At 43.7% G+C, this 27,379-nt stretch overlaps 1 protein-coding gene across 4 annotated transcripts in view; it reads right to left on the reverse strand.

Annotated features, from left to right (window-relative positions):
• Window positions 1-25,064, reverse strand: part of CEP295 (centrosomal protein 295) — a 71,794-nt gene extending 46,730 nt beyond the window's left edge. Inside the window, exons 1-9 of one of the 4 annotated variants that reach the window (XM_019530340.1) lie at window positions 24,956-25,053; window positions 21,378-21,511; window positions 19,534-19,734; window positions 17,661-17,785; window positions 14,997-15,090; window positions 6,429-6,542; window positions 5,358-5,498; window positions 1,469-1,652; window positions 1,025-1,198 (exon numbers count right to left, since the gene is read on the reverse strand). In XM_019530340.1, coding sequence (XP_019385885.1) covers window positions 1,025-1,198; window positions 1,469-1,652; window positions 5,358-5,498; window positions 6,429-6,542; window positions 14,997-15,090; window positions 17,661-17,785; window positions 19,534-19,734; window positions 21,378-21,485 — 1,141 coding nt within the window. In that variant the 5' untranslated portion in view covers window positions 21,486-21,511; window positions 24,956-25,053. Of the gene's footprint in view, window positions 1-1,024; window positions 1,199-1,468; window positions 1,653-5,357; window positions 5,499-6,409; window positions 6,543-14,996; window positions 15,091-17,660; window positions 17,786-19,533; window positions 19,735-21,377; window positions 21,512-24,955 lie in introns of those variants that run through there. The other 3 variants (XM_019530339.1, XM_019530341.1, XM_019530342.1) reach the window with 3 other exon arrangements.
• Between the last annotated feature and the right edge of the window lie 2,315 nt (window positions 25,065-27,379).

Here is a 27,379-nt window from a genome sequence, read left to right on the forward strand (position 1 = left end):
CCTGCGCCACAGCTGGTACCCTGCGTTGCAGGCACTCGCAGCCCATGCTAGGGTGTCTGGAGCAGGCAAGACAGCTCCAGGCAGGCTGTGAGCAGGGGTGGATTACAAGCTGGTGCTGTGTGGGCCCACCCCATGACCGGCACCCTGAGCTGCAGCTGCTTGCAGCCTGCATGGGGCTGCCTGTGCCTGCTCTGGACAGCTAAGCTTCCTGCAATGAGGCAGCCATGTGCTCCCAGCCCAGAAACCAGGCTGTGGCTTCCAGCTGCAGGGCGGGGCTGGGTGGGCCCCACTGTTGGAGCCCGCCGGGTTTCCCCTGGGTCCTACTGCCCTTGGCTCCTGTCATTTTTGACAGCCGCAGGCCGGATTTTGCATCCCCCTGGACTAAGCAGATATTGATCACTTGACTTTCTGACATGGAACATGGACAGATTCCCAATCTAGATAGGTACTAATAGGTGCACTTTTCAAAACATGAATGATGCGTTAGATATGTATTAGACATCATGCAATTTTTCTAGTTATATTAACATAGTCGCATATAAAATTGGGCTCAGGTGTAGTTCTAGTTCTTAGTAGCAAGTACTATCTTCAAAAGAAGTCCAAAAGAAGCTGAATCTTTGCATCTGAATTTCATACTTGTTTGACTCCAGTTTCTGGAATGGAAAGCATCAAAAGCAACTAAGTGTATAAATACCATATACCTATTATTACTAAAACACCTAAAATGTCTTAAATTACACTCTTTTTTTTTTTTTTTTTTTTTTAACTATTCAAAGTAATGGTTCAAAGCAACTGCAACTCAGCTTCTTTGTAAATACAGAACAAATTCAGCAGTTCTCATTTCTCACGTTAAAATGTATTAAAACAGCTGAAGATACCTCAATCTTCTGTATTTTATTTTTGTATTTCTTTTTACTCACAATTGCATTTTCTTAAAATTGGTATATGAACCTAAAACCTCTAGTCTCTCCTAATGTACATCCAAAGGTTTTTAAAAGTTAAGAGTTAAGCCTGAAAGTTTTACTTTCTGATTGACTGTGGTGCAAGACTTCCTCTTCTATCACCTCATCCAGTTTTGGCTGTCTCTCGCACACTATATCTGGTTCCAGGGAAATATCCAGTTCATCATCCTGAGATTGATCAGAAGTATGCGGCAAAGGCTGTGGTTCAAGCTGAAGAATCATGTCTCCTTTCATTTCTAAATGAAAAGATGAAGCCATATGAAACCATTAAGTAATTCCATTTGTAACAAAAGCTCTCTCAAATTGCAAGATTAAGGTCATCATAAGATGCCCCTAAGAGATTCCAAATTAAATGGTCCTTTCAAACAGTTTAAACAAAAACTTTGTTTCAAAGGAAACTAAGAATATAATTTGATTCCTTAAGAACATATTTAATCCTGAATGTCTACAGTAGTTTAAGTACATGCTGACACCACATTACTTAACCTTCCAAAGGAATCACTTACTCCTGTCTCCACTATACATGTCTTCAAAGGCCATCTCCAGCTCTCTTTGCCAGTCATCTTTAATTTCCACACGTCTGTATGAAGGTACAAACAGCTGTGGTGGCATCTGTGCTACAATCCGTCTCCTGCATGCCCGATCCATATTCTGCATTTGTTCAAGTTCTTTTATAAGTCTTTCCCTGTCCTTCAAATAGAACCATGTTCAATTAACAGCTCAGCATTTACATTCAGGCAGAATGACTTTAGCTCCAATAAAATACATTCATTTGGCATCTGTAAGGTTTAATACTTACTTCATTTCAGGGATAAATAATACTTTGACTTAAATGTATGCACATATACACCTTCATAAAATAAATCAGTCTAGATATCCTCTAGGATACTGGATACCTTCTATTTAGTGGCTGAAAAGTCATTAATAGCACCATGGGATAACTGCAGTATTAGAAGCAATATCAGGCTATACACCAACATGCCAACTTCCCTAAGTATAGAAGAGCTCTAAATTTTCTGTTTTTATGAAACAAGCACATGGACCTTCTTTAGGTTACTCAGCGTACATGTTAAGGCTACCAGCCAAATATTTTTCGTAGTGCTTTCAGACCTTTTATAAATTGTTTTTTATTCTGTTTAGTGTGTGTGTGTATATTATATATATAAGCATTATCAGTCCAAGCTAGTCAACCTTTGTCAATAAGCTGGATTACTTGTTGGCTGTCTGAGAACATTTACAGCTAGCTCTCATGTTAGCTGAAAGACTGGGAATACTGTATATTCAAAAACAGGTTAATAAATGTTAAGACTTATATACAAAAAAACCCAATGATGATTAGAATGCCATTTCTTCAGCAATTCCATTTCAACTCATCCGCTACAATTTTTCTTAACATTCTTCAAATCACATAGAATTCGTTACAAGACATGTGCAAATAATCAGGACTTTTGCGTTAAACAGGAACTGGATTTCAAAACAAAGAAAAGGACAAAATATCATTTCAGCCTTAACAACCAAGAACCATAAACCTAACTTTTCTGAGAAACAATGAGTGCTCAACTCCAAGTACAGTCAGTTAATAGGAGATTCAAATATTTACAACCCACAAAATCAAAAAAAAAATCTAGCTTTAGATATCTTAAGTTGGGTAGCCAATCATGCAGGCACCAAAATTAGTGGATATTTAGCAAACTTTGGTCTTTGTCTGTGCTTTCATTCTTAGGCTGCAAAATGAGGACATCATCTTCTACTTCATAAGTTTGGTATGAAAACAACTACATTAATCTTGGAAGGGCACTCGGATACCAATGCACCATTGAATACAGTGTCATTGATTTCATTGTGCCTTTTCATTGTCACGTTTGGATGTTGTATGAGATATGGTGCAATAAGGCATGGATCCACACTGAAAGGTGAAGATAATGCAATACTGAACAGCTGCCTAAGGCGCTTCAGAGAAGTCTTACACAGCAGAATTCAGTGCCATGCAAAGATATTCAAGCTAGCTCTAAACAAGCTAATCCTTATACCCAAATCAGTATAGCTATGTTAATGAGGCACTCCAGTGGAACTAATAATTTTGCAGGAGGCAGGGTAAATTAGCCTAGGAGAAATACCACTGTACTATGGTTATCCCGTTTTCAGTACCTGGATCTAGCTTGGGCATCTTTGCCATTCCTGCAGTTCCCTCTATTTCCATATGCTTTGGGCAAAAAAAATCCAACCAAACAAAACAACACCCCCACCCAAACCAAACCAAACCAAACCACACCACTCTGCAACATAATCTGATCTTCAGATCTTTAGCGTATCTTCTACCAAGGGACACACTTATTTAAAAAAAGCAATGGGACTTTCAAAGGGAATGCTAAACCAGCCACTTTTCATTATATCAATGGGTCTCCAGACCAAGCATCTCTGCTAGTCTTACTAGTTTTAGCTGTGCCAAGATGGGAAGCTGGTTCCAGATCCTAGCTGCCCTGACCGTGAAGTAGCACCTCCTGATGTCTAGTTTGAATCTACTCTCTGCCAGTTTGTGACCATTATTTCTAGTCACTAGTGTGGCATCAGTTATAAGAACTAGAGAAGGAAGAACATTGTCAGAATTAGATGTCAGTTTCCAAAGTCATGCATTTCTTTTTATATTAAACATAGTGTGTGTTTGGTGTTATGTTTAAGTGTTTACAAGAACAAACCAAAATCAAATGTCTGAAACTGAAACTAAAAATACAGCAGGAAGACAGTGTTTTATATGTAGTTTTTTTCAGCATATATCTAGAGCAATTTAGGACTGCAAAGTTGCATTCACTTTCAATTAAGTACTCCTGAAAATTTTGCCCTTAATTAAATCTAATTCTACCTTCATGAATATTTAATATAAACAAGATGCTAATTTACACAATTTATTTTTGTAAAAGTTTGGCTCTAGCAAGAATTTTTTATTCAACAACTTATAATGCTACTGAATAACAAAGCCAGTTCTAAATATTTGATTTAAATCTAGCCTAAACACTGTGACAGAAAAAATAAAGTGATCTTAAAAATAAGATCACTTAAATAAATATAAAACAGTTCTTTGGGTACTAGGAGAGATGAAAGACTGGCCTTGAAATTATAAATTGTATCTGCTGTTTGACAACTGCTGAGCAGCCCACTTCAAGCCATTTATCCATACTGTAAGTCTTCAAGTAAGATACCTTTACATAAATGACGCTAAAGATGATCAAGCCAATTCACTCTGAAGCAAAAGAACTCAGGCTGGGGTGGGCAATTGTTTTGGGCAGAGGGCTGCTTACTGAGTTTTGGCAAGCCATTGAGGGCTGCATAACAGGCAGTCCAGGGCAGATAAATGTTAGTTTTCTAAATTTTTTAGGGGCCCCACAGGCCAGATAGAATGGCCTGGCGGGCTGCATCTGGCCCCGAGGCTGCATTCTGCCCACTCCTGACTTAGGCTCATGCCTGCAGTACTTACAAACTTTGTAAAATAGTTCAAGCTTTTCTCACTTTTTCTTTAAAAAATACCCTCAGATATTTCCTCATTATGCATACACAAACATACCTGCTTTTTGTCAGAACAAACAGATATCAATTTAAACAGGATTCCATTTCTTATGCACTCATCCAGTTGATTTCAACATCTCTTACAATAGGGGTGTCAAAGATCTGGCCCATAAATCCACATTAGCCAGCCCTAGTGCTAGCCCCAGGTTTTGAGTTGACCCACAGGCCACATGTAACAAGCACCAGATGGGCCTTTCAAGCAGGGACCTCCCCATCTCTCCCCCCAGCATGCTGGATCCAGCACCCATAGTGCACACTGTGGGTCATAAGCTGCACACACTGCTCACTCCAACCAGTTCAGAATGCATGCTGCATGCAGTGCAGCCAAAGTGGGTCCTGGAGCAGGCAAAGTGGGTGCTGGATAGGACGTGTGCGAGGGGAGGGGAGAGGGGAGGAATTATAGGCCCAATCTAGCCTGCAAGGCCAGCCCATTGCCATTCATCTGGTCCCACACCGTTAGGCATATTATAGCATTTGGAACTCTGATAACACACTTAACCAGCATTTTTCATTAAATCAGTTTCTCAAAATCTTATAATACATTCTGAAAAATTTGGCAGGTCACAAAGAAGTAGAATCAGCTGCAGCATCACTTTAATGTTCAAATGCCTTTTATTTTTATTGATCGTGAAGAGTTTATTTCCTTAATTTTCATATAGCTGGGCTGAACAAAAATGAGGATAATTTTCTTTTAGAAGGAATACATTTTGAAAACAGTTATTATGTCTCTCATGAAGTCAGTGCTCATTTACCATCTAGTCTGTTACTAGTTATGTTGACTGCTGGTCGTTCTGACAGTTAAGACTTATGGTGTACAATTTCTACTTTGCTTACTTGTGCCAAATGGACCATCTTCAAGGCATGACTTCCTCTCACATGTGCTTTTTCAAGCTGTTCTCTTCTTTCCCTCTCCTCCTCCTTTTGCAGTTCCTTCAAGCGCTTAGCTTCCTCTTCAGCAACTAACCGAGCATCTGGCTGGCAGTCAATCAATAACAGTTTAAAACCATCATAGACTGCAAATATTGCTGACAGTAAATAATTCTGTAAAAGTGTTCAACCAAGCTACTTTAAAAAGAGGTATGAGTGGATATATAAATACCCTCTAATCATTACAGCCCTCGTTCATAAACTACACATTTTTATACCTTCACACACACACAAGCACAGCAATACCTATAATCTTTTTTATTCTGAAATATCTAACAGTTCTAGTTTCAAGTAATAGTATGGAAAAAAAAATCACTTATAACAGTCAAGCTATTATAAATTATATTTGCCAAGGTATTTTTCATTCAGTATAAATGGTATAAATGCTACTAAATACGTAATACAGCAAATTCTATACATTTGATTTCATTTTGAATAGTTTGGGATAGAACACACAAAAGTACTTACAGGTTCATCTGGAAAATAAACACATTTTTTAAAACCACTGCAATAGTAAAAGCATTATGAAATCTGACAACTGAGGGCTAAAGAAAGATAAAGTAAAAACCCTAGGACAAAGACAACACAGGCAGCCAGAATATATTTTAAACAGATTCAAACATTAATCTTAAGAAACTGAAACTGATCATTTTGTTCAGGGCCAATTTCTTCAGATAGTTAACCCTGTGCAACTTTATGCCAGTGAGCAATTCCACTGAGCATAACTGGACTATCCACTGGTGTTAAGTATGTGTTGGATGGATGGTTAAGTATGTGTAGGATATATAAGGCACAACTGCAATCCTTTATAAGTCTGCACCATTTTAAATTAAGAACAGATGAACTGTTGTATTCTACTAACTCCTCTTTTAAACAGGAAACTAATTAAAACAGAACACTACTAAGAGCTGCCAGAGCTGCTATATGCAACAGAAGTGTTGACATACGGGAGAGCATACCATATATGAAGTCAATCACCTGCTCTGTGTCCATTTCTCTATCCACGTACGGTTCTGACAGATGATGATGAGTAACAGAAAAATTGTCAGCATTATAGACCTTCACTGTAGGAATTTTTTTCACTTCAAAGTTCTGAAAAAAATCCAGTAGGAGTATAAATAATCAGTTACTTTGCTTAAGGCTCTGTTTTCCATTATGAGCAAAATGGAATATAAATAAATGATTTACATACTCAGACTAGCTAGGAATATAATGTAGAAACAAAATGAGAACAAGCTGCACTCAGAATAAAACCCTGAAAGCCATAAGAACTTTAAAACTTCACATATCTATTAATTATTAATACATAACCTCAATGCAAAGCCTATTTGGAGGTTGTAGTGATTGACAGCACCTAACAGCCCAAGACAAACTCCTCTACACCAGACATTAATCAGAGAATGTACATATATGCTTCAACTATATTACCTTAATTTAAACATGCTTGGTTCTTAGTGCAACAATACAGGTCCTGCTCATGGCAACTATCAGATTTACCAGAATGAACAATGTAGGACATTCATAGCTACATTATATACTTACACAATACAGCATTGAAAAAGAAAAGAAATCCCAACCACTGTCAGCTGCAGGCTTTGATTATGAACACCTAACTGCCTCGATGACATTTTTGAAACCTTATCTGTGAATTCTCCTTTTCGTTGTTTTTTTTTTAAACAAGTGCCATAAGTTTAAGTATAAACAAAAAACTATAACTCTTAGTTCCAAAATGATGCCATTTTCCAGTTGGTCTGATAACAGGTAAAAAAATTATACTTTTCTGCAAGCTTTTGGGACCAGAGTCCCTTCGTCAAGCTCTCGGAAAAGTGTAGATGGTACAAGATGGTAAAAAGTCCCCATAGGTAGGAAATCAACTTCTTTTTTGCACAGACGGAGCTGAAGATAGAAGGCTATCCCTCTGCGTCCATAAGAGCATCTTTGTGAGCTGTGCTGAGTAGCTCTTTGATGTATTGATCAGGTAGAATTCCTTCCCTAGGAGGTGTCAGATGGCAGGCAGGGAGGTAAAAAAACCCCATGAATTTTACACTTAAACTTACAAGTTTAAGTATAAAGTCTGTGCAAGGGACTCCCTGCTCACAAAAACAAGATTATTCTGCAGATGTCAGTAGTTCAGATGGTATGCATGGGGATGGGAGTCATATGCAAGTCGTTTATGGTGCAAAGGAAAGGAGGGAGAGAATGCTAAACAGCTGACTCTTATCAACATAGACAACTTCAAAGCATTTTCTTTATAGATTACATATACTTTTCTGTGCAATATCTCTGTCCCGGGAGTCAAAATAAAGAGCAGCACTTACCAGCAGCAGGGATGTGCATGGGGCGGAAGGAGGAACCCGCATGGTTTGTTAGCCGCCTTTTTGTTCAATTACGGCTGGCCAGTGATGTCAGCGTTGGACATCAGCCGATGGAAATAAGAATGGCGGCCGCTGCCGTGGAAGGGGCAGACAGCACGGGCGAGGAGCTGCAGCTGCTGGCAGCAACAGCAGGAACCTTCACTACAGGATCCATGGAGCCAAGAAAGCTAGCAGGGACATGGGTGGCGCGAGACAAAACATCCCGGCAGGAGCCCGCACCGAACAATGTGGGAGCAGCAGGCACAATATCAGAAGATGCAGCTGGAGTGGCATCCGGGAGCAACACGATCCACAGATGGGGTGCCAGGATGACGGGGCACTGAGAAAGGGAAGACCCTGGGAGAGCCCTGAGGGGTGTAGTCGGGGCGGGCATCGCCACCAGTCCCAGATGGAGTGACGGGCAGAAGAGAAGAACGCTGGAGGTGATTGGTCCGGGGTGGACCAGAAGGAAACCTCAGGGAGTGTTCAGGGTAGGCTAGTAAGAGGGTAGCGAGTGACCTGATATTCTGTATTTTGTTGGTCTATTTAGCCACCCCAGATAAAGGGGCAGAGAGAAAGGGGAGTGTACCCAGGGGACCGAGGCTGAAGAGAAGCCTCTGTAAGTTTACCTCTCCTTTGTGTATGTTTTCCCCCTGAAGGAAGGGGTGAAGGTGAGGAGGGGAGATAGGAAGGCCCTTAGGGTGGTCACAGTGGCTAGGGGCTGCAGGCACTTAAAGGCCAGTCAGAAGGCATTACTCCATGGGGGGAACAAGACCAACGGATGGGTGATGCACTGAAGGTGGTGTGAGTGACCGCCAGGTGAATCCTGGGCCACTGGGTGTCTCGTCAACTGACCACTCCTACTGAGGAACAGCAAGTCGTGGCAGGCAAGAATGGGGTTGGTGACGCGAGAAGAGAGCTACTCCAGCACCAACATGATCCCGGGAGGTGTTTGACATCCACCCTGTCCCAGGAAGCAGGGTAATGCAGGGTACTTAACTGCAGCCCCAAACGACGCTTGTGGAGAACAGCGGGAGGACCCGTGCGGCTTGTGAGCTGTCTCTATGTACAGATGCGGCTGGCCAGCGACATCAGCACCAGACACCGGCCGGCAAAGTTAAAAATGGCGGCTGCCGCGGCAGAAAAGGTGGATAGCCTGGAGAGAGCGCTCCTGCAAACAACACCGGAAAGGCAAGCTCTGCTGCGGCTAAAATCACTAGAGGAGCAAGCCACGTTGCTGCATCCGCTGATGGAGGAGCGAGCAGAGCTGCTGTGGACGCCGCCAAGGAAGCAAGCAGTGCAGCTGCGAACACTGCCTGAGGGACAAGTCACGCTGCAGCCAACACCGCCAGAGGAGGCTGGTGAGCTGGAACCTTGGGCTGTGGGAGAGAGAGGCGCCCCATCAAGCTCCCTCACCAAGCACCGCTGAAGTGAGTACTGATGTGAAGGGGGAAGAGCAAAGGTGTCTACGTGGAAGTCTCAAGACGAGGGTGGAGTGGCGGGCTGGTGGGGCTAAGGACGGCTCGTCGGTGGACAAACACCTGTGACGATCCAGACAAGGGGTTGGGGTGAGACAGGGTCATTGACGAGGCCCAGGAGGGCTAGCGGAATTGGCCTGAACTCCGATGCCAAGCAAAGGGAGATTCACAGGGTGCGGTGAAGGAGCAGAGTCTTGTCAGCTGAAGGCAAAATTCCCTGAGAGGGGTGGAATCTAGGGTGAGGGCACTTAGGATACGTGGCTAGGGCAGCTAGGAGGCAGTTCCCAGGAGTAAGTGTCCCATGGGGCAGGATTAGGAGGAAGACTAGGCTGGGGCTTGGCCCAATCCTATGTCGCGTCAGCGTACAAGTTGGGAGGGAATGATCCGCCAGAGGATGTCATCAAGGTGACCAGCAAAGTGGACTGAGGCCAGGGTGTAGGGGTGGTGGAGCCCCGTGAACAACTGCTGGGCCAGACCCAGGCATCGAGGAACCTGCCGGGCGCCCTGCCCATTGCGGAACATCAAGACATGGCAGGCGAGTGTGGGGTCTACTGCACAGGAAGACAGAACTACTTCGAGGTTACTGAGGGTCCAGAAGAGGCATGAGATCCGAAGAGAGGTCCGAGCCACTGCCTGATGGCTAGAGACAGCCCGGCGGGCACACACCTGTAGAGCAAAGGCCGCTCGAGAGCGGTTATTTGAAGCCTGGCAGTCACAATCTCATACACACATTCTTGAATGCCTATCACAATCTACTCCATAGGACCCTGGTAATCTCCTCCATTTTTCATTTCTCACCAATATCCTGCATCCTCATGTTTTCCTTCAAAGCCTGCCATTCCAAAACCTGGAAACTTGACTTCATGTCAGCCCTTTATATACCTTACCTTGGCATATGGGGTCTTCGTCAAATAATTTTAGATACATCACAACCAAAAAAGGATTAAGAAAACAGGATGCAAATTAAATACCATTAACTTTTAAATTATTTGCTCATCTAGTTTCTCCCCTTCCCCCCCAAAAATTTATTTATCTATCTCTATCTGGTGGTTGAGGAGAACTGAGAGAGATGTGTTAAAAGAAAAAAAAGAAGTGTGATGCATCAGGAAGAGGTGCCTGATAATCAAACTCAACTAATGTGGCAATGTCAGAAGAAAAACATTACCAGAACTATCCTGAAAAATAAGTCACAGTAACTAATAGATCAACATTAGTTAAAGCATTTACATATAGTAATTACAGCTTTGAAAACAGACAATTCCCATGACTAAATTTCATTAAAATGTGATCACCCAGTGCTATGCCTATTCTGTTCTACTTTAGGACTGTACAATTAGATACAGTTCTTTGAAATATTTGATAATCTACTATTAACAAACCAGTAATTAATAGATTACACTTAATGAGTCAACTCTCCAACAATTTATTCAGAAGCAGTAAAGATGTGAAAGCTGTCTCAGAAGGCTGTAATTTCTCAATCAGTGCTAAAAAAATGCCTCCTCTTTAGGATACAGAAACAATTAGCGGCCTAATTCCCTACTTGTGATGAACATTATTACAGCTCCTCCTAGTACCAGTGAATTAAGATTCTATCAGTATTTCCCTTAGGGGTATACAATCCAATGCAAAAAAAATGTACCCCATCTTAAAATCCAGTCTACTGATGCTCCAGACAGCAATTTAATTTTACAATTTGTGGGGAAACCTCATATACCACAATCTACAAGTCCTATAGAAATGATAGTTTTTCAAAATGAAAACACTGTAGATGTGGACAGCAAGTTTTAAAAGATTTTGATTCAGAACAGTTCTTGCTGAATTTTAATCACATAGTTGTACTGACTTCAAACTAAAGATGTATGTAAGTGCTTGGCTTGATCAAGGCCCACATATACTTGTGTAGTAACACACTATAATCTTTCAAAATGGAAGTGGACAGTTTGTCACTATGCAGAATAAAACAGTCAAAGTAGGCATGGTTTTGAAAGATGTATTTCTTCAGTACTAGAAAAGATTGCAATGAAAAGTGCTGTTATACTGCTATATAAAATTAAAATAGTACCATATTAGGAGAGGAGTGTCATGTGCTGGATCAGCTACAATTAAGGCTGGAAAGCCCTGCCTGAGTTGAAACACTCCCAAGATCTACATGATTATTTGCATTTATTTTTCTGATAGCTCATGGGATGTCAAGTAAGGTTACCATGTAAGCAAGAGGTTCCTAGTAACACAGCAATACAATCCCACATCCCCAAACAATATTCCTTAAAGTTGACAGATTCCACCAACTTTTTTTTCAAAGGCCTGGGGATCAAACCCTAGATCTGTAAGTCTCCAAATCTCAGTCACTCACCATTTACTCCAAATAATGCATGAAACCCACTGGGAATATTATTTTTCCCTTTTGGGGAAAATTATTTTTAATGCTGCCATTAAAAAAGTAGTCTCTCTGGATAGGTACATGTCAAATAACTTATATTCTACATGTTTCGAAAGATAAGCCAAAGGATTTGTAGCCAAACACCTAGGAGGATGTTCTCAGTTGTTGCTCCTCAACTCTGGAACTCCTTTGAATATGAGGTATGCCAGAGCCTGAAGCTGGCTTTTGGAAGTGGTGCAAGACCTTTCTATTCAGGCAGGCTTTTAGTAGCAGAGGTTGCTCTGGATCTTTCGGGTACTGTTCTATAATTGTATCTATTTTTATTGAAAGGCACTGAACCTTTCTGGGGAGAGTGGCATAAAAATCAAATAAAGAAACATGCCTTAGGTGGGTCAAAGGGACATGTTAAGCTACAGGAAGACTATGCTAGTTGACTCCTCCTTCCAGGCAGAAATCTCAGAATGATTTGCTGGTATATTGCTATGATTTGCCACTGTTAGGGTGTGTGGGGGGTGTTTCCCATTGTAAGCCAGGGTCAAGGAGGGAGTCCACCTTTCTGGATGCATAGGAGAACTTCTCCCTGCCCACAAGCAGGGGTCCAGAATAAAAAATAAAAAATGTAAAACCTTGAAAAATTTGGAAGTACAAAGTACAGAGTAAACACTGTCCTCCCTGCATATGCTGGGATGGCTGACCAGAATGGAAAGCGCAAGGGGTATAAAGGCCTCACAAGGTGTGAGGCTTGAACTCATAAATCAAGGAAGTGCTCACACTTTCAGTTTTTGCCTGTGACATCTACATGACAGCAGAGAGCAACAGTCTGTGTGCTAAAGGCTTTCACAATGCTAACAGGAGAGAGACAGAGAGAGAAACAGAGAGCTCTAGCACACACATTTAAAATTACTAGAATGAACATGAAATAACCTTCCAAACCAGGCCTAGCTTCTTCCATGAGCTTGGTCAGAAAGGACATATTCCAAACACTTTCAGCATGACCAATACTTCAATTTCACTTTAAGAAAGCTGATAGGAGGAAAGAGGGGCATTTTGGAATCATGTAACCTAGTGCAGAAAACACTGAACAGCAATCAGGAAACTTAAAGTCTATTCCTGGCTCTGCCCCAGGCCTCCAGGGTAACCCTGGGGCAAGTTGCATCATTTCTCTCTGCTTCACAGAATCATAGATAAGTAGGGCTGGAAGTGACCTCTACAAGTCATCTAGTCCTGGGTTCCCACTCTGTGGTATGCATACCACCAGTGGTACACAGACAACCTGTCAGTGATACGAATTAACAGATTTAATATAATTACTTTATACGACAAAAATTTGCTAGTTGTACTTAAGGTTGTATCATTTTAAATTGGTGGTGTGTAATCTGTCAGTTTGGGAACTGCTGATCTAGTCCAACACCTTGCCTGAGACAGGATCATCCCTACCAAATCATCCTATATAAATAAATACAGAACCTAGCCTCTCACCTGAGCTACTGTCAACCCTGACAACACAAGACATAACACCCTAACCTGCTACAGGGAAAGCAGGGGGACCACAGCAGCTAAAGCCCCACTTGTGTAGATGGTTGTTAATACACACTCAAAATATTTCAGGGAGAGAGCCTTGTACTCCCGCTACAGAAGAAGGCAACCCTTTCCCCCAGGCTGTACCAATCTGATCATGGGGTAAAATTCCATCGTGACCCCAAATATGGCAATCAGTCTGACTCTGATTGGAGGGGAAAGACCCTGCAGCCAGAAACACCTGGCTTTAAGTACCATCAGGACTTAAAGCACTGGCAAACCCCAGTCAAAATCAGCAGCCTTGGCTACAGCCAACATGCAGTGTTTCTGGGGAAGGCTTAAAAAACAACCAACCAACCAACCCCACAAACCCTACACATGCATGTAGCAGAAAGTGGATAGGGGAGAAGGGAGCTGAATTCCCTCCTAGTCCCATGCAGCAACCAGCAAAGCTCAGAAGCATGGGTAACACCTATATTACAACACAGGCAAAGCTATGCTGAGGTCATCCCTGACCGGCAGCTGTCCAACCTCTTGTGGATCCTCCATCACTGGAGGTGCTCAACTCCCCTAAGCAGTCTGTTCCACTATCTCACTGTTCCAACAGTGAAGAAGCTTTACTGGATCTCCAATCTAAACTTACTTTTCTGCAACTTCAAGTCATTGGTCCACACCCTAGTACCTGCAGGAAGAGAGAAAAGGTGCTTCCCTTCTTCATGGCAGCCTTTCAAAGATTTGAAGACTGCTATCATGTCCCCACTTCAGTGCCTTTTCCACAAACTGAAAAAACATCATTCCTTCAACCTCTCTTCATATGACTTGCTTTCTGATCTCTATCATCTTTGTCACATACCTCTGGACACTCTCCAACTTCTTCGTGTCCTTTTAAAAACATGGAGCCCAAAACTGCACACAGTACTCTAGGGGAGGCCTAAACAGTGCTGAGTAGAGAGGCACTATCACCTTCCACCTCTTACACTTAATGCTTCTATTTCTGCATCCCAAAACTGCATTTGTCTTTTATGCAGTTGTATCACACCGAAGACTCATACTGAGTCTGTGATTTACCAAGACTCCCAGATCCTTCTGCACAGTGCTGCCACCCAGCCCAAAGTCACCCATTTTGTATTTTTTATTGTTCTTTCCAAGGTTTAGCACATTGCATTTATCAGCATTGAATTTCATCCATAAGATGAGGCTAAGAATATAAACAGCCCCAAGATCTACTTATGAAAATCATTAAGGAAGAGCTACATACTGTCATCTTACCACCGTAACTTGTCAGACATTATAATTATATAACTATATCAGCATAAAAGGCCACTGTCACAGCATTACTGTGTCAAATAAACTAGTACATTACATGAAGAAAACTTTTAGGGGATGTAGGGAGGGGTTTGCACTAGGTGATCTCTGAAGCTCCTTTTCATCCTTTTCAGCCCTGCTTTTCAAACCACAGTATCACATTATGACAGGAGAATGAGGTGATGTGTATGTCAAAGGAAGATCACTATCAGCATTATCATGATTAAGACAATTAAATGAAAACAAGATAAGTTTGAAAGTGCTCATTAAATCAAGATGATCATTGTGATCTGATTTGAAGAAACAAAATCCTAAGAAAATAAAAATCAGACCAGGACCTAAATTAAATATCAAAATCTGAACTGCAAGAAGTCTCTCCATGCATAACACTTGTTGCTTCTTGTATCACACAAATAATTATTTCAGCAGTTATCCTCCCAAAACAGAAGCAAGCCACGAAACCCACCATATTTACCCTGATTTGATGACAGTTATAAAATTGAATGCTTACCTCAAAAGGATAGGGTCGAGGTGGTGGGAGGCTTGCGATTTTGGCAGCTCTTGCTTTTTCCACACATATTGCATGCTTACGTGCATTTACTTTCCTTGAAAGGAGAAAAAAAAATATTTAAGCAGAAACATTAGCGTAATGTAAAACTGAGAGAAAAACTGAAAACTTAGATTTAGAATTGTTTATGCGTGAATACAACTGTTCTTGGGGGACAGTGATTTAAGATGCATTCAACAGGCAATTGAATCTAGAATTGATTATTCAATTCTGGAAAATATGCAAACATTCAAAAAGAAATCAGAATTGGAGAAAAAACAAGTCCCTGAAGAATCAAGGCAACCCCCCTTTTCAAACAATTTTCCTGAAGTACCAGAAGATTGTGCACCACTTTGATGGACCAACTTTAATTGTTCATGCATGCGGAAACCTATCTATAGTGCCTCATTTCTGTTATAGTACAATTATCCTCTAGAGAATACAATTCATTTTTCATTCCCATTCAAACCTGAACCCATCTCCTGAAAAGGCTAGTAAGGATGGCCATGACAAATATGATAGCTGCTTTTATGAAGCAGGTAGCTGTCCATCAGGACCTGGACTGAGATCAACCCATTTTATGTCACTGAACAGCTGTCAGCTGACCTGGTAGGAAAATGATAAGACAGGGGGAAAGGCTCCTCATCCTGTTGCCAGTTCCCTGAACCATCTTGTATAGTTGACCTTCTCCCTTGTTTTTAAAACTGGAATTCTTATCAAACTGCAGAAGTGTATCACCCGGGACCCTGGTTTTCTCTAGAGAAAAAAAAGAATCCCCAATTTTCAGATTAAAAACGTAACCTCAAATCCACCTTTTTCCATTATCAAAACACCACTATATATTAGGGATGTGTGAAGCTTCGGTCACTGATTTGATTCGGAGGAGATTCAGCCTGATTCAGTGGCCAAATCTGCGAAACTGAATCAAATTGGGAGACCCATTAAAAGGTCTGAATTGAATCCGAAGCCTCTGAATTGATTCAGAAAAGATTTGAAGGGATTCAGCTTGGCTGGGGAGAGGCAGGCACAGCTGGGTGGCTTCAGGTTCTCCTGCAGCTCCTATGGCTGTGCCTACTTCTCCCCAGGCAGGGGGAGCCACGGGAGAAGCCCCCATGGCTGCCCTGCCTGGCCCTTAAAAAAAAATTAAAAAGCCCCACATTCACCCACTCTGGCAGCAGCAATCAGGGCCTCTGGGGGATCATGGCAGAACACCTCCATGCAGCACAGGGCAGTGGGGATTGCCCCTCTCCTCCCCGCCGCCTGGCACCTGAGCAGCAGCTGTCATATCACATGGGCGCAATGAGGCTCGGCAAGGTGCTGAACGCTTTCTGGGAGCTGTGGCTGCTCCACGTGTCAGTTTGAGCCTGGCAGCATTCAGCCCCAGCGGCTCCAGCTCCCAGACAGCGTGCAGTGCCCTGCTGCTCCTGCGTCAGGCAGGGGAGAAGTGTGTGTGGGTGTGTGTGGGTGTGTGATCTCCACTGCCCTGTGCTGCAGGCAGGGGAGCTGTGGGGGCTTCTCCCATGGCTCCCCCCACCCAGGGAGAGGCAGGCACAGCCGAAAGAGCTGTGGGAGAACCTGCACCCACCCAGCTGTGCCTGCCTCTCCCCGGCTGATCTGAATCTCCAAATCAGTGTCGAATCTCTGATTCTGATTCGGCCAGATCAAATGGGTACAGTGATTCGATTTGGTGATTCAAATCACTGTCCTCCAAATCAGCTGAATCTGAACTGAATACTTCCCTATTCACACAGGCCTACTATACATATTCTAATATAATAAAAGCCTTACTCTGTCTGTCACGCTCTGGGCCAACTGCGCATGAGCCACCGAGAGGGTGCACGCCAATTGGCTGAGAGGGCCCGGAGCATTATGCACAGAGGGGTCAAGGGAGCTGCTGCGCCATGTGCTGCCAATCCTCTCTCCGCCCCAACAACACCCAGCAGGGAGGGGGAGGCAGCGGGGAAGAGGGGAGGGTGGGATGAGGGGAGCATGAAGGGAAAGGGAGGGTTTTTGGTGGCAGTGCCTCTTCACTGCTGCTGTGCCCCACCCCACCGCTTCTGCCCAGCCCTGACAACAGCTGACAGAGAGGGGGAGGTAGTGGGAAGTGAGGGAGGAAACAGGGAGGCAGGTGGGGGGGGCAGGGAAATCTTGCCGGTCTCTGGGTGGCAGCAGCCACCACTGTGTGCAAGCTTTCTTCCCTCCCTGTTCCTGGGACCCTGTGGCAGCGTGGGGTGGAGTGGAGTGGCAGGGGATGGGGAGGGGGCGGTGCACAGGGCTGGAGGCGGAGTGGTAGCATGGCAGGTCACCGGGTGGGGCATTCTATCCCCTCCCGCCCCCACCCTGTCAATTCATGATGGCCAATTTGTTAGTATCTATATATTAGTAGCATTCCATTTTAATCGCAGAAAAATGTGGATTTTGAGTTACTTTTTAAATCCAAACAGTGAGGATTTTTTTTTAAACCAGAGAAAACCAGGATCCCTGTTTATCACACACTAATCTTTCATTATATACAGTTCCTAAATTAAAAAGCCTTCTCAGAAAGAAGTCTCAGGATTCCTGCCTTCTACACATGGCAAATTTCAGTATGCACTCTATTTGAATAAAAAACAGATTACAACTTCATACCATGTTTGCTCTGTCCATAGTTTTTCTTTTTGTTTTTTCTGCACTTTCAGAGCTTCCTTATGCCTCTTTTCTGCTCTCCGTTTCCTTTCTTCTGCTTGCTTTGCCAGAGATTCCAAATCAGGTTCCTTGACAATAAAATGTAATTAGTGCTTTATAACACCACACTTGACACTTATTATATCAACATATTTCATGTAAAGTATTATCAATGGCAAGAGCAACTTGCTTGACACGACAAAAACCAAGACGAATTTCTATTCTACAAGAGTCATATATGACTAATCACTTTCCACATCTTGTTCTTTCTTTATTACTAGTTACAGCAATATGCAATACTCCCCCTCATACCATTACAGAAACAGATGGAAGCCTTAGCTTCCATCTGCATCTGACTGCTAAAGTCAATATTTTAATAGCTCATATAATTCTAAACCACCACAGCCTTTTTCTGGAACTCTTCTTTCATTCATGCTAATTTCAAAAATTGTGAATCAAGAGGAAATCTCTTTTGTAATTCATAGTTTTAACCAATTATTTTACTACTATGCATTTCTACAGAATTCCCCACCCTATGTTAAAAATCAGAAAATTAGCCTCAAAGGACTTTGAGATAGTTTATCTACCTATAAAAAGGGGAATAAAGGTACTTTACTTGAGGCAGGGGCAAAATGGCTTGCAAAAGTTAGGCAGGAAGTCTGTAGTCGAGTTTGGTCTCTACAAACCTGATTCAGAGTTCACTGAAATTGTGCAAAGAGATTTCCCTTAGGCTTCAGAGAACTCCAAATCAAGTCCTGTCTAAGTCAGAGGGGGAAGAATACCAAGAACGTGTGGTATTTACAGCCATGAACAGAACTGTGAAATGATCCCAGAACAGACAGCTTGGTTCTTACTGGGAGATACGTGATATAGGATGCCTTGCATGGGATGGACTCTGCAGACATATTCTTATACATACAAGCAATGACTTGAGATTAGACATGCTAGCATTTGGGAGTACAAACATTACACAAGCATAAGTTTGGAACGACTTATTGCTATCATGCAATGGAGTCTTCCTAAAGTAGGGTACTACCACAGACCATCATAATGGTCATAATGTTTATGACACATTACAGACATGTTTCTTTTGAAGCCAAACAAACTGCCTTACTAGATAAGACCACTTGTCCATCTAGTCCAGGACCTCAACTACAATAATAATACAAATTATTAAGAGAAATCCCATAAAGGCCAATAAGTTTCCGCCTCAAACTCTGAGGCCTGACAATCTGCACCCTTTATAAAACATGGAAAACAAATTTACTTATGTCAATAAAACTTATGTAGTTCCTCATATGCTTTGTTTCATGCATCCATATTTGCAACTGAAAGTATGTCAATATTTTTTATAAAAATATTCAAGTGTGGAATTTTTTAAACATGTACCATTTCAGGCACTATGGGTGCCTATACACGAGCAGTGAAGCTGCTTGGACATGCTAGAATTCCAGTGTGTTGGAGCAGACTCAATTAACTGAGTCAACTGATTGAGCAATTGCCATGCTCCAGCAGCCTCCTAAGTTCTGTGTATGAGCATCCCTTCACTTAAAAATGGTGGCAGATGCACTTGAACTAAAGCTTGAATGAGCTTTAGTTCAAGTGCCCTGCTGCCATTTTTAAATGTGGGGATGTTGATACACGAGACGTGGCAGTGCTTTAATTAGAGCGGCTCTTGGAGTCACTCTAATTAAAGTGCAACACCCAGCATGCCCAGAGCATGTGTAAAAGTGCCCTATGAGTCTAAGGTTAAAAGCAACAGTAACATATGCCACTTCTACAATTTTGGTAAATTAAATACTGAGAGTCTTGACCATGCCACAATCTCTTTACTTACATTTTCTTTTGCCTGTCTGTGGCCCTCCCCAACAGCTTTTAGACTTGATAAATAAAGCTTTTCCAAGGCTTTAATCTTCTGATCTTGGGCTTTCAGCCACTCGGCCTTTAGGTTTTCTGCCAACTGATGCAGTTCTTCATCTTTCCTCTGCTTTACTTCTTGTCTTATCTGTAATGCAATGTACCTTTCCTGCTCTCGAACCTGATTGAGCAAAGTTATAAATTTTGTCAGTTACTTACCAGACCTGTAGCCAGCCTTATAGAAGGCCCTTAACCAGTTCTCTAACAATTGTCAGTCTCTTCCATTGTTAATACTGTTCACATTAACTAGTTATATCCTCAGTACACTAACTTCAAGTGATCACTTATTCCATTTTCCAAATTCAGAAGTCATAATAATAAATACATAAAACTATTCCAAGTGAGGCAGTACTTTTTCTCTAAAAAGCTAAGAGGGGTCAGCAGGTTAGAGTTTATGGTTTTTGAAGAAGCATGCTTTAAGAAAAATGTTTAAAATAAAATCAGGGTACTCGGGAGAGCAGAGGAAGTTCAGAAAAAAACAGACAGTGACAAGAGAAGCAAACAAGGATGCTATTTGTCCAGAAAAAGGTCAAAGCAGCAATTTAAAGAAATGAGAATGGAGAAATGGTCAGAAGTTAGGCTGAGAACATTCTGATGAGAAGTTGCTTAAAATATTCCTGTACAAAAGGCAGCAAGCAAAGCATTTAAAAAGCAAGTAGACCTAGCCAGAACAGTAACCAAAGAACACTTTATTTAGTGGGAGCACTTTGGATTGCCTGAAGGGAAATGAGATAAAAATTCAGAAGACCAAAGAGTAAGATGGCAGTACCTGAGGAATTAAATAATGACTAGTAAAGGTTTTAGCAGCAGCTGGAAAGGAAGAGATGGCTGTTACGCAAGAAGACTTGCAACTGCAAGAACATGATAGCTCTTGAAGTTGATGGGAAGAAAGAAAAATCAATAATATGTAGCAAGATGCATATTATGTGTGCAGTTTCTTTATAGCAGGGGGGTCAAACTTATCTGGCCCGGGGCCAGATTGGAAACAACTCTCTGTGCTGTGTGCAGCACCCATGGTGCTGGGTCCAGCCCGCATGCTGCATACAGCATGCACGGGCTTTGCTCCAGGGCTTGTGCTGCATATGACACACAGGCTGGACCTGGCACTGCATGCAGCACAGGTCCCAGACTGACCCCGCTGGGCTGCATGTGGCACCCTGCCAGACTGGCTCTACAGGCTGGCTCTGGAGCTGGGCTGGGTCGGATTGGGCTATGCCAAAACCACCATATAGGGCTGGTTTGGCAGGGCATCACATGTGGACTCCCTATGCTGTCTGCAGTTCTGGGTCTAACCTGCACACTGCATCCAGAGTATGCCCTAGGTTGACACAAGCTACATGAGGCACTGGACTGGTTGCATGCCCAGCACATGGGGCTGGCAAGGGGTGGATGCTGCATGCAGCATCCTGCAGGCCCAGCCCTACACGTTAGCTCTGGCATGGCCTAACATGGACTGGCCCTGGAGCCAGTGTGCAGAGCTGGTTCAGTACAGGCACTGCATGCAGCACTGTGGGCTGACCCCACTATGCTATGTGCAATGCATCAGGTGCTGGGGAGAGCATATGGCCTATTTGACACATGGGGATGGTCCAGAGACCCACAGGCCAGCTCACATGGCTCTGTGAGCCAGGGTTCAATAACCCTGGTTTACAGAATTTTTCACCTTTGCTGTGCAAAAACACTCTTTAAAGTACACTCCTAAATCACAGATGTGCTTTCTTTCAATCACATAAATGAAAATTGCTGTCAACACTAAAAGCATACCTGCTGCAGTCTCAGTTTTCTTCTTCTTTCATATTCTTCTTTCAAAACCATAGCTTCCTCATTGGGACTAAGTCTCAGTTTCCCAGCTTTTGCCACTTTCCGTTTCATCTTTGGGAACACTGACTATTTGATTTCTGGGTCAGAACAATGTTGAAAAACATAGTAAATAACCTGCAGCTAAATTTTTTTTGACAGGAAATAAAGATACTGGCATAATGCTAAAAACCTATAAAGATGCTATGATTGGAGCTGCAAAAGTTTATGCTGGTTGTATACTTTTCTTAATACCTGGGGGGGGGGGGGTTTGGCGTGATATTTGTTACAGTCAAATGTACTTATTACTTAAGCTGATAATCCTGCAGGGAGCAGGTGTTCACTGCCAGACTGCAGCCTAGGAAAGCCTATCTGCTGCAGCCGGGAATAGTAAGCTCAATTAAACTTCTGAAATAAGTATCAATATATGGTCTTTCAGATGTGTTAGTTAGAATGAAACATTCCATTGTAGGAGGAGACCTCAAACTCTTGCAAAGGGTGAACTACATCTTAAATTGGTTAGTAGCCTATATGTCCCTTCCCAATCACATGATCATATAGACCATGTTACCTCTCCCACTCACAATCCCAAGAAATTCTTGTGGCAGCTACAATTACTAACAAAGAAATCATGTTACAAAGGAACGTAATATCTTCTAACATAATGCTGGAATCAGAGGCTAGAATCAAGAAGGGGATTTGTCACTATGTAAACATGTCTAGTTGTACTCTACTTGAAAAAGGGACTAGAAATGGGTCAGTGTCATTTGTGCCCTCTTAGTACAATATTTTATGTGCTAAAAAGGTTAAGTATTATGATTTGCCACATCGCTCTGCTCCTGCAGCATTTTTACACAGTTAATTTCACACTTAATACACAGTCTCACTGAACTCACTGTATATTTACTCAGATAAATAACTGCTTGTAAACTCCAAACCTTAAATATATAAGAAAACAATTTTTTGAGCAGCCTAGAACATTAACTAAATCATTTACGAAAGGACTATTGTGAAGCTGAGGGCATATAGCAAAACAGTAAAGGCGCACTGATAAAGATTTTCTGGGCCGATACCAATGGCCGATTATAAATAAGCCATATTGGCTGATACCAATTTGATATGCAAGCCCAGCAGCTTGGAGAGCAGTGTCTGGCTAGTTTGTTGCGGAGAGAGCATGGGGGTGGGTGGGAAGGGGCATGGTGGGGGCAGACTGAGCCCCTGCGGTGAGGGAGGGAGTGGGGCTGCCCAGTCCCATGCCCTGTCCGGGCTGAGCTGCAAGCGGCGCATCCAGGGAGCATGAGGTGGGATGTAGCTCCTGCTGCTGCACGCACACCCATGGGAGGCATGTGGCCACTGGATCTGCTTGGGGCGAGGGCGGGCTGTCACTGAATGCTTGAGGCTGGGTGGTTGGGCAGGAGCTGTGTTCAGAGAGGGTGACAGTGGTGCTGGGAGCAATGCCACGGCAAATTTTGGGTGGCTATAGCCTACCCTGTAACCCACCCCTCCCCAGTGCCCCACTGCCTACCCTGAGCACAGTCCCGGCCGAAGCCTGCCCTTGCCCAGCACACAGCTCTGGGAGGCACGTGCCCCCCCCCGTTCCTCACTCTGGGGTGCCCCCACTGGCAGGAGCCACCCCCCAAGACAAGCCGTTTATGGTTCCATCCCATGCTCTGCGCAGCTGGGCAGCACCTGCCACTGCTCCACTCTCTTCTTCACTGCGGGGGGCCTTGATCTGCCCCTCTTCCCCTTCCCCCACAACAGACCTACCAGCCAGATACTGCTATCCACACTGCCGGGCTGCGCACCTGGCTGCCTGCATGCTGTAATTGCACAGATGAATACAGCATTTATCGGTGATACTATCAGCCAAACAAAGCCGACTGTGGATAATGTCAATTTTCCTTTTACTGGTGCTGAAATGATATGGACCAATATATTGGTGCATCTCTACAAAACAGCTGTAGGGATTTACAAGATTTATGGATCTTCATGCATGGCTCTCCTTTTCATTATGTTTCTAAGCTGAAACTCAAAAGGTAGCAAGGCTGCAAAGGCATGCGCCAAACATTTGCTTTACTAAACAATTCATGTTGGTTAAAGTTCACGTTGCTCATAGGAAAGTATTTTTCTGTCTCAGTGAGCGTATCCTCATGGTTCTGGAGCATCCAGTTCCCTTCCACCAAATCACAACATTTTAAAAGGTGCTTAAGCTAGGGTGAATTTGATTTAAATCAAATCAAATTAAATAATAATTTAAAAAACTATTTAAAATCACTGGTCAGGAAGCCTCGATTTAAACATTGTTTTCTACAAAAAGTGCATTCTTGTTGTTTGATATGCTTTATTCATTTAACTTCTTGAAATTTTGCACTTTGAGAAAGGTAAGGCCTTGACTGTGCATACACAAACTTGCAGAGAGACAAGAGGGCTGATGGATGGGTAATCAGGTCTGTTATCTCTCATCTCCGTATACTGCTGTTAACAAGGAGGTTCCCTGTGGAGACAGACTCTCTCTATGCATGAAGAAAGGTGTTTGTGCCCAAAAGCTTGCAAAGAATAATCTTTCTAACTATTTAGTTGGTCTAATAAATGATATCACATCTCCCCAAAGAACCTTGTCTGCTCAGGATCACTGGAGACACAAACCCAGTTTAAGAACTGAAACTAAGCAATACAGAGACAATTAATGGGATCTTTTAGACTGAGCAGAGTCCAACTGAGTAAGAGTGGTTTTCTTTAATCTTTACTAATCTATAGAGGAGACTTCGGGCACCCCGTAAGTGCCCATGGCCTGTGGTGACCTATTTACAAAGCTTTTCTAAAAAGGTTACGTGAATATATGGTCTCAAACAGTATATAATTCAAAGTTATAATTCCTATTCCATGACGATCATCTTTGAGTTTTAACATATCTTATATTACAACCATCTTTATATGTTTTTTAAAGCATCTTAACGAAAAAAAATACGATTACATACAACCCCCACCCCCCCCAATTTAAAAAAATCATTTGTTTTTCTCCACCCTGGGTTCAGCCAAGACAGGTGCCTCCAACAGCACCAGCTTTTGGCAAAGGCAATTATTTTGTTAGCACACCAATGCCACTGCCCAAGGACGACGTTGCTTGCTGAAAACCTACCTCCCGGGAAGGGAGGCAGACCCCGAGGCAGGACACGCTGCTGGGTTTGCAGGTCTCTCCAGATGCCAGAGGCAGGTTTCTGGAAGGGCTCGGGCCTGGTGTCAGCCGCAGCCTTCGACTGACTTTGGTTTTCGGTCCAAAGGCTCTCCAAACGCGTGCTATGCTTTAAGCTTTTCCTAACCCAGCTTTTTTTTTTTTTCCAAAATCACTAGTTCCTGGGTGGAAGGAGCGAGGATTTACCACCGAGGAAGTAATTACCAGAGGCGACCTGATCCGGGGATGCCCGAGCGCTGCAGCTCCGAGGGGAGAGCAGCTGCCGCATTTACACAACTCCAGGGAAAGGACCACGAGCTCCTTCATCCAGAGTCTCCCCGCCCAGACCACCCCCCTCGCCCGCACTACCGACCTACCCGCACAGCCTGAGCTCCAGGCACTTCAAACGGCTTCTTCCGGCCCCTTCGACCCCGTCACATCCGGCATTCAAACCACCCGCCAATGAGTGCGGGCGCAGCGGGAAAACCGGCGGCGCTAACGAGTGTACGCATGCGCAAAGGCAAAGGTTCTCCCATCCTGGCGCAGCTGGGAGACTCGCTGCGCATGCTTCAAGAAACTAGCCCTGTTAGCGCGGCAGCTAGTGGTGAATAACAGGCGCGACCCTCTCCTGCTCGGGGGGCGTGGTCACGGCTCCTCTTGGCCAATGGCAGCTAAGCCGAGCCGTGATTGGCCGTTGCGCGAGCCGCGCCGAATGTGCGAGGTGGCGCGGGCAGGTGGGTGAGTTCCGCGCTGCTCCCTCGCCGCGCCCGCTCCTCTCCCCCGGGCTGGGCCGCGGCTGCGGGACAGGGCGGTGCCTGTGTCTGTGGCTCCAGGGTGGGACTCTTCAGTCACCTGCAGCCCCAGGGACGCGCCGTGCTGCAGGTAGGGTTGCCAACTCTACGCCGGGAGGTTTCCTGACATGTCACGGTGACATTAATGACTTTATGTCAGGAAGGCAAATGCACAGGACCATTACATTTTAACAACCCGCTGGACTAGTGTATCAATCGGATTCAACATTTAATGTTTATTGTAATGACTGCCCTGTGTCATTTATCTCTGCCTGGGTGACTCTCAGCAGTTTCCTGGAGATTTAGCTCTAATTCCTCGGGTCTCCTGGGCAGTCCCAGAGAGCTGGCGACCCTAGGTCCAGGTGAGGGGTTGCCAACCACGATCGAGGGCATGGAGGAGTTTTGACCCCAGGTCACGTTAGTCCAGGGGGCAGGGGCTCTGCCTGGGGTCTCTGGAGCCTGCTTTGACAACCTTTTATGAAAGCAGCTCCCCTGTGGCAGATTCAGGTGCCTCGTGTTGTCTTAGGGGTGTATGGTAGTTTTAGGAACAGTCCCAGTTGCCTGTGTAAGGAATAGTTTGTGTGGTAGGGGTATGCGAAGCCGGTCCTATTCGATTTGGATTTGACCCGAATCACGGACAATGATTCAATTTGTTGATTCAGATCACCGTCCTGATTCGATTCAGCTGAATCCGAATCTGAAAATTTGATGCTGATTCAGAGAATCAGAGATTCAAACACAGGCACGGCTTTAAAAGTTTTTTCTACATAACTTGACGTAGCAGACGCTCCTTGTAATTGCTGAAGTGGACCAGAAGAGATGCCAAGTGTGCTGGGGAGCGCCATGTGCCCCAGCATCACAGCATTCATGAGCCCCTGCTACCTAGAGGTATATAGAAAAAAACATTTAAAGCTGTGTCTATGTCCAAATCTTTCCAAATCTCTCCGAATTGATTTGGAGGGTTCCAGTTCAATTCAGAGACATTCAGAGGGTCCTCTGATTTGATTCAGATTCGGAGATTCAGCCACCGAATTGGATCAGGGACTGAAGCTTCACACAGCCCTGCTGTGTGGTGCCCCCAGCAGGGGTTGGACTTGAGCTCTGCAGGTCCCTGTCAGCCCTGCTTCTCTGCAATTTCTGTGACCCTCTCCAGCCCCTGCAGTGATGTCTGATGGACTCTGCCTGTTACGTTAAAGAAACACCAGCACCAGGCCAAGCAGCGCCAGCGCCAGGCCAAGCAGTTCATTACAAGCCTTTTCCACCTTGCTGTGGTGTTGCTTGTCCCCGGTGGCAGCGTGTTGTGGCACTGATGTGCTGTCAGCTCAGAGGTGTCCCAACAAAGCTACTCTGGGCTCATCCACAGGAGCTGCTTTCGGGAAGCAGGAGAGCAGCCCAGCAGAGGTGTCTCTGCATTTGGAGCATGTGGGCGGGTGGGTCACAGTCGAACCTGTTGGGCTGAAACACAAGCCCTGCTTTTCTGTGGGCAAGGAGAACTATATGACACTTGTCTGATAATCAGTCAGAAGCTTTATTGACTACAAAATTATCCATTAAACACAAAGCAGTTAATCAACTGGGGTTGCCATAATACAAGAAGTCAACTTAACTGGGGTTGCCAGAATATAAGCAGGCAGTTACCAAAAATTAAGTGTGTTAACGTGATTTCTCACTGCGTCACAGTCTCTCTAGAGCTGTTTCTCAGGAGGTATTCCCCTCAGTTGGCTGTACTGGGCGAGCTTCCTGGGTCATGCTCCTCCAAGGCTTGGTCTTCCTTTAGAAATCCATGCAGGCGATTCAAACAGCAGACAGCAAACTGTGATTTCACTTGCTTAGGCTATTTAACCCTTTAGTGGTGTCATCATTACTAAGGCTAGCCAAGCTTGTTATATGATATTTTGGCTTCTAGATCCTAAATTTACAATAGGACATCCTTACACATTTGGAATATTTTCCTGATATTTTTCTCTTTCCATGTTAATTAGTCCCAATGGTTATCATGTTATCAT

Source organism: Crocodylus porosus, unplaced genomic scaffold (assembly GCF_001723895.1).
Source record: "Crocodylus porosus isolate Cpor-Errol unplaced genomic scaffold, CroPor_comp1, whole genome shotgun sequence".
Taxonomy (NCBI): Eukaryota; Metazoa; Chordata; order Crocodylia; family Crocodylidae; genus Crocodylus; species Crocodylus porosus.